General features: G+C 37.7%; 1 protein-coding gene and 1 pseudogene across 1 annotated transcript; one reads left to right on the top strand and one right to left on the bottom strand.

Moving 5' to 3' along the window:
- The first annotated feature begins 2,281 nt into the window (after positions 1-2,281).
- LOC148724596 (uncharacterized) lies at positions 2,282-3,514 on the top strand. The gene has a single exon (XM_088729476.1). The coding sequence runs from the start codon at positions 2,282-2,284 to the stop codon at positions 3,197-3,199; it is 918 nt and encodes a 305-aa protein (XP_088585602.1). The 3' UTR covers positions 3,200-3,514.
- Positions 3,515-6,416: 2,902 nt separating this feature from the next.
- LOC148724595 (adenosine receptor A2a-like) lies at positions 6,417-7,614 on the bottom strand (annotated as a pseudogene).
- Between the last annotated feature and the right edge of the window lie 264 nt (positions 7,615-7,878).

The raw sequence follows: 7,878 nt of genomic DNA, 5'->3' as shown, positions 1-7,878 counted from the left end.
GGTCTGAGTTTCGCAGTGCTGAATGAGGATGGGCCGATACGGCTTTTTCGAATCGATACGATACCGAGTATGGTGTTTACTTTTTTCTTCGATATCGATACCAATACCGATACTATGACGTCATTGAAATATATAGTAAGTTACATGATCTGAGGGACTAAACTAGACACTCTCGCACGGTTTTCTGTTCAGGTCTCTATAGTAGCATTAACAAGACAGTCAAGCATGTCAAAAATCTAATTTATTGGGACTCACTTTTCATTTTCCCGAGGAAATGAAGAAGACTGCAGTGGTACTATCTTTCTACTTACTAATAATATTAAGCAATCTGCAACTTTCACTTGCATTCATGATCATAAGGCGTACACTGAAAGGCTATCAGTCACTGCACTGGTCTATCCTCATCTGGACGATGAAACTACAGTATCAAAGGAGTTCAAACCCACCATTTACCGAGTACAGTTTCGAATGAGTACAGCTTCAGCCGTCAAATCAAGGAGGGTTTTAAAATTTAAGGATTGATTTGAATTAATGAATTTTTCAACGGTCTCTGTTACCGTGGTTTTGCGATGTGGTAATGTGTAAAAATGATTGTGGCAAGAGGTTTACATAGTGAGAGATCTCAGAGATCTTTTAACCATTTTACGGTTGTTATTAAGCTGCATTTTTGACAGTTGGCAGATGAGACTTGATCTATCTTTTTCAGTGGTTGACGGCATCAACGAACGCGCTTCATTCAACAAATTTAGTCATGTGTTTCTCGTCATCATGTTCCGACCGGTAGCATAGCCCCATTTTCTGCATATAAACACGAACTCAACACATATTTCCTCCATTCGCTCTGACGAAAGGCTAACGCTCGAAACGTCAGCTTTGAAACACTGTACGGTGGCCAATTTTCATTACAGAACTCAGTTGATAAAACTAAAATGATCTTGTTATACTTCCTCACTGACGCTGCACCACAGGTTCTTCAGAAACTTACTCCTTTATTCATTTGATTTTTTAGAAGCCGCGAAATATAAGATTGGTTGGACTAGTTTAAAAAAGTTTGGATAGGAAAAGTAAGCATGAAGAGTTGTGATAGAAGAAAATTGAGAATTAAGCATCGTTTTCGAATAACTCGGCTCTCCCACAATTAGGCAACATTAAGCCAGAAAAGTAAACTACTGATATTACCAGAGATCAATTTGGTGAGGCTCTAGGATAACAGATAAAGTTTTTAAATTTGGTGTTACTGAAATTACATTGTTACTCCCAACTACACAGCAACGCAGTTTCTTGAGAAACTTAATCACTTTATTCAGATTTATTTTCGGTAGATATTTAGAGTTGGTCAAGGTCATCTATGAAGGACTAAGCGGATAAACATAATACCTTTCCATTTAGAGAGTCAAAGTTTGTCTACCATGCGTTTCCCTTCTTGAGTTTCAATTTAGTGAACGGGGATTACACCGAAAAACAATTAAAAAGCAAATGATGATTCACTTCTTCAACTGAACCAGTGATGAATTAAGTGCTTTGGTCGATGCTTTTCTCTTTCGTGTACATGTGATCCCACTTGACTTTTTCACGCGCCTAAAATACAATAATGTATAGTTACATAATGAACAACAAATATTGCTTATTTTACAGGATTTTACAAAATATTAGTTTGGTGTGACAAAAGAAAAAGGTTGACTAGGTCAAATACACGAGAAGGTTATTAGAACGGGCAAGATTTAAAGGTTTGCCACAAATGGGGCAAATTGTATAGTTGGGCTAATTTAGGTCGTTATAGATAATGAGGCAAAGACTGACTGAGGTGAACTGCATAAATTATTTAGATGACTCACTGACCTTTCTTGTCACCGCTTTGATCTTTATCTTCCACTCAGCTCATCTACAATAGATTTTGGTGGATAGTGAAAGTCTCTTCGATTGATTCAATTGCTTGAATTCGAATTTGATACAGAGCATTTGCTCAATATCATTATTAAACACAATTGATATTCCTACAGTAGAACCTATATTATGCGGCACCCTATTGAGCGGTAACCCTCAGTATTGGGTGGTCAGTTTTTCTTTTTCAGTTTTGAGTTTCCGAATTGCTTTGTCCTTTATTGTTCTTGTGCACATGTGGATTGAGCAGTCATTCCCAGGATTACTATTACTTAAGAAAAGCCAAATTTCCTCTGCCTTTAATCTTCCGCCGATTTCATGCAAGGTTGAAAGTCTTACCATCAAAGAAAGAGTTTTTACGAGAAACCTAGTTTATTTGCCGTTAAGCTTCCAAATCGACATGGTAAACTTCTCGTTGGCCACTCTTACAAACGCTACAAATATAACCAGTAGAGAAGGCGACGCGGCAGATGTCCCATCAGTGGCTGGTTCTATAATTATAATCATCATCAACACTATCACTTGTCCCTTCACAGTTCTGCTCAACGTACTGGTAATAAAGGCTGTAAAAACGACGCCTCGACTCCGAACATACAGCAACATCTTGCTGGCCTGTTTGGCGGTGACTGACGCATTAACTGGTCTCCTAACCCAGCCATTGTTTATCCTGTGGAAGATTTATCTCTTTATCGGTCTCAGTAAAAGTGAAATAGTCGAAGATTGCTATTACACAACTGTAATTCTAACAGGTTCATACATTCTTCTGATGTTGGTTACTTTCGAGAGACTCATAGCCATCAAATTTACGATGCAATACTCAAATATTATAACTGATGAAAACATGAAAAAAGCTGTGTTGGCAGTTTTCATCATTGAATTTATTCAATTGATTGTTAGAGCTCTAAAAATGATCCAGATCGTACGCTATATGGTAAGCCTTATCATTATTACATGTATTCTATTCCTATCTTTTTCTTACTTCATCATGTATCAAGAAACACGGCGTCACCAAAGGAAGATAAAGACTCAACAACTGCCCCAAGAAGAAGTGGAGAGATTTACCAAAGAGAATAAGGCGCTTAAAACAACTGTGTTTGTAGTTGGTGCTATTTTTGTTTTCCTTCTTCCAGTTTGTTTCTGTCTAATCATTAAGGCTACAGGCTTTTATAAGGTTTGCCCCATCAACGAACCGTTGATGCAAACATTTGCCATGCTAAACTCGCTTGTCAATCCACTGATTTACTGCTGGAGACAAAAAAAAATGAGAAAGGTCATATTCCGATTAAAAACCCAAGTTGTGCGTGTAGGCAATCAGTGAAAGAGAAGAAGATGGTGAAAAGGAGGAGAGGAATGCAAACGAAAGGATTGACTGGACTCGTACCTAGATCTTACCGTGTAACTGTAAAGGACTGGGTATGAGACTAACGGTTATCGACTTGATAACTACGTAAAATCATGTAAATTTACAGCCACTGGTTAAACAAAACTCATGAGTTGTTGTTGTTTATGATGGCCTAGGCAGTATACATCAATAAATCTTTAGCTCACTTAGTCTACCAGCTTAAAATAACCCCCCAAGGAAAGAAATTGCCAGTATTCGTGCCAGCCTTCCAAAATTTACCCTATTGTTGTATTTCCTCGTTTACCCAGTCAATAAAAAGCTGCATTTACTGTTTTCTGAGCCTCTTAAGGTGGCTCTATATAGTATTTTACAAGGCTTTGAATATTACATCTGCATTAATAATTTGTCCCTCAGCGAATGTTTGTCACACAGCACTCGGTAGAAGGTCATTAATGAAAACCTACAGCCTTAGAATATACATGAAAGACTCTTTCAGAATTTAAATGTTGTTGCCATGGCAACTATTGATAGAAATGCTTGGCTTGTTTTTTACTTCTACCTGACTTCTAGACGCAGTTTCTAGGTTTCTACGAGGTGAATTTTCTTTGTTTTGGGGGAAACAGAGTTAACATCCAAGGAGTTTCAACTGATAAAGCTACAAGAAAATCTACACAAAATTTTCAGGGTAATTCGCAGTTTTCGTTTTTGACACGTATTACTTTAATGTATGCATGAAATTTGATGATTTTTTTTCTAAGAGCGAGAAAACGAAAACTCCTATCCATGTGCCAATTTTCAAAAAAATTCACCGTCTGGAAAGCACCCAATGTGCGCTTTTGGATCACTCTAAAACCCTTGTTTTTCGTGACGTCATCAAATTAAAAATTTTTCAAGTTACGGCAATGCGTATGCGCTCGCTTTCTTCGCACGTGCTAGTTGAAAATTAGCCGAGAAGTAGGAGCCTACTTTTCCCCACTACGTCAAGAGAAGACGAAAGAAGTGTATTTTTAATTAAACAAATTTCTAGGCGTTCTTTGGTGAATTCTGGATATTCTAAATAAAATTCAAAAGAACATTAATAAAATATTATATTCCTGTGGCATTTTCATTGACTTAAAAAAGGCCTTTGACACGGTTGATCATTCGAATTTGTTGCATAAATTGCACCATTATGGAATTAGAGGATTGATTAATGACTGGTTCTCGTCATACTTGTCCGTCAGGATGCAATCAACCCAAATCGGTTCTATCGTCTCTAGGAAAGAGAGAATATTGTGTGGAGTCCCTCAAGGTTCCGTACTTGGCCCGTTTCTTTTCTTAATTTGTCAATGATATGCATCGTTCCTCTAAAAATTTTGAGTTTACCTATTTCCTGATGATACCAACTTACTATGAAAAAGATCTAAACAAACTTGAAGTTGTCGTCAATGAAGAGTTATTAAAGTTGTGTGAATGGTTGAATTCAAATAAATTATCTCTTAACGTATCTAAATCTAACTTCGTTATTTTTCATCCTTATCAACACAAACTATATCGAGAAGTAAACCTTAAAATGCTTGATAATGACTCGGAGCAATTGGTATCTCTTGAACGTAAGACATATATTAAATACCTAGGTGTTCTAATTGACGGTAATCTCTCCTGGAAGCACCATGCCATATTAATTACACTTTCACGAAAATAAGCAAGGGTATCGGTATTATTGCTAGGCTTAGACACTTGGTACCGCTCACTACTCCTATAAACATTTACCGCTCGCTCCTCGAACCGTATATTTCTTATGGTCGCGTTGCTTGGGGCCAAGCCGCGAATACTCATCTAAAGAAAATCGTCATTTTACAAAAGCGGGTTCTTCGTCTAATGAATTTTTCCGATTATACATCTCACAGTGCTCCTCTGTTTGATCGTTCGGGAATTCTTCCGATAACAATGCTTTACTTCAAATTGGTTGCCTCTCTGTTACATGACATCAAAAATCATTGTGTTCCTCCCAATATTTCTGAACTTTTTACTCACTCTGAACAGGTTCATTCCTACTCTACTCGTTTCTCAGTAGCTGGAAGCTTCTATATAAAACAGGCGAGAACAAATCATCAGTTGCTTTCATTTTCCAGGGTTGGTGCGAAAATATGGAATGGCATCCCCCCTGTACCTCGTAAGCTAAGGGAAGCACCTTTTAAACGCAAGCTAACTCACCTGCTTTTGAAAATTTTTGAAATTGAAGAGATGTTAACCTGCGCTACCTTGACCTTTCTAGCTTATATTTGTATTTCAACTGACTAGCTTTCTCTTTGACTTGTTAAAAATCTCTTGTGTGACTGGCTCAGCTAAAACCTTTAACCTAATTGTCACTACTATTATTTACTATTTATTTTTATTTGCTCGTTTATTTATTTATTTAATTGTTGTGTGTGTGTGTGTATGTGTGTGTGTGTGTGTGTGTGTGCGTGTTTGTGTGTGTGTGTGTGTGTGTGTGTGTGTGTGTGTGTGTGTGTGTGTGAGAGAGAGAGAGAGAGCCTATACAGTGTCAGTTTAGGTAGCCCGCCTAGAATAGCTTTGCTAACTGCGGGCTACAAAGGCCTTTATTTCTGTTGTTGTTGTTGGTGGTGAACACTTGTTTGGGACAAAAAGCATAGCGGTAAGTGGAACGTGACTCGCGATCATAAAAGTCTCGCCACAAGCCACCTTAAATCACATATAGCACTACGCAAATAAACATGTTCTAATCAAGTCTCTCTCTTTAATTTGCATTACCTCTCTTTTAACTACCATTTACTCGCTCAAAAATTTGTGGAGGATCTTTCCGTAATTACAGCTCTTAATCATTCGGGTTCTATTAGCGAGTATTTCGTAAATTTTTATAAAAAAAAGAGTATTATTCACTTGCCTAGGTCGGTCACGCATAGACGTTCCAAACGTTTCCAATATGTGTATAATTAGATACCAGGACAAGAGTTTACCAAAGTTTCTTTGCAATTAAGAATTTTTCCCGGAAAGTGGCTTAGATTTCAGCTTTAATGAAATTTCTCTTCATTTACATAGCTTCATCTAAACACTTGGGGCCAGGGGTGGAAGATTTCGAGTCGCAGGGTTTGCATTACTTTCGAAACAGATGAAGGAAATTGTTGTTTATTTACATCTTGATTGATATGTATTTTCACATTACATGCTCTTGACAATATAATTTCCTAAACGCCAATGAAACTGCACAACTTACAACTTCTAAACCAATCGAAATTCAAGTTCAAATTTGTGGACGGCACCATTTGAATGAAACAATTTCGACTGATGGCCGATTTCCCAACGATGTTGGTAATTTTGCAAGAGGTTCATTATCGATTTCCCTCTCGTAATTCTCAAATGGAACAAACTCTAGCGAGTTTCGTTAATCAGCAGATGCGGAAAAAGGCCAAAGTAAAATTTAGAAATATTTTTATCAGGTTGTTCACTCTCTTCTTTACATTCCCTCTCCTCACTGTATCACTAAATGCTCGACCTGGGTTCTGATTCCAAGAATGACCTTTCTCATATTTTTTTTGTCTCCAGCAGTAAATCAGCGGATTGACAAGCGAGTTTAGCATGGCACATGTTTGCATCGATGGCACATCGATGGGGCAAGTATTATAAAGACCTGTCGCTGTAACGATTAGACAGAAACAAAGGGGAAGAAGGCAAACAATAACAGCACCAACTACAAATACAGTTGTCTTAAGCGCCTTGTTCTCTTTGGTAAATCTTTCCACTTCTTCCTGGGGCAGTTGTTGAGTTTTTATCTTCCTTTGGTGACGAAGTGTTTCACGATACATGATGAAGTAGGCGAAAGCAATAAAGAGAACACATGAAATAACGAGAAGGCCTGTTAAAAAACGTACTACAATGATTTTTTTCATAATTCTTAAAACCCCATTCGTGAAGGCAAGGATCCAAATTGCTAACACAGTTATTTTCAGGTTCTCATAGGTCACAATGTTTGAGTATTGCATCGAAAACTTGATGGCTATGAGTCTCTCTAAAGTAACCAATATCAGATGAAGGTACGAAGCTGTTACTATTACAGCTAAACACTTGATAAAGTAATTTCCAAGTATTTCACTGTTACTGAAACCATGAAGTATGTACACCCTCCACAGGATAAATAAAGGCTGGCCAATGAAACCAGTTAATACGTCAGTCACCGCTAAACAGGCCAGCAAGATGTTGCTGTTGGTACGGAGTCCACTTGTCGTTTTCACAGCCTTTATCACCAGCAAGTTAAGCAGAACTGTAAAGGGACAAGTGATGATGTTCATGATTATTACAAACGTACAACCAGCCATGGATGGGACATCTTCTGCGTCGTTTTCGCTATTGGTCATGTTTGTAGCGTTTGTAAAACTAGTCATGGAGATGTTTACCAAATCGAATTAAAATCTCAATGCAAGTCAATTCTGTCGCTCGTAACAACCATTCGTTGAATTTTGCATGAAAACTGAGGAAGGTAGAGGCAGGGGATGTCATGTCTGATGCCCTTAATAGTGAGCATCCTCTGGGAATGACAACTCATCCACATGTGTATTGTAAGAGATGCAGAACAAAGGTAAATCGGAAATACTAAACACCCTCAACTCATTAAGGTCACTTTTTAATTTGATATTCCAGACAACTACAAATGTGTA

Source organism: Stylophora pistillata, chromosome 8 (assembly GCF_964205215.1).
Source record: "Stylophora pistillata chromosome 8, jaStyPist1.2, whole genome shotgun sequence".
Classification (NCBI taxonomy): domain Eukaryota; kingdom Metazoa; phylum Cnidaria; class Anthozoa; order Scleractinia; family Pocilloporidae; genus Stylophora; species Stylophora pistillata.
Note: the sequence above shows the minus strand (reverse complement) of the source record. Positions and strands in the feature narration are given on the sequence as shown.

What these genes read in the sequence shown, in the direction of transcription:
- LOC148724596 (XM_088729476.1), top strand. Translation starts at nt 2,282, where the DNA reads ATGGTAAACTTCTCGTTGGCCACTCTTACAAACGCTACAAATATAACC.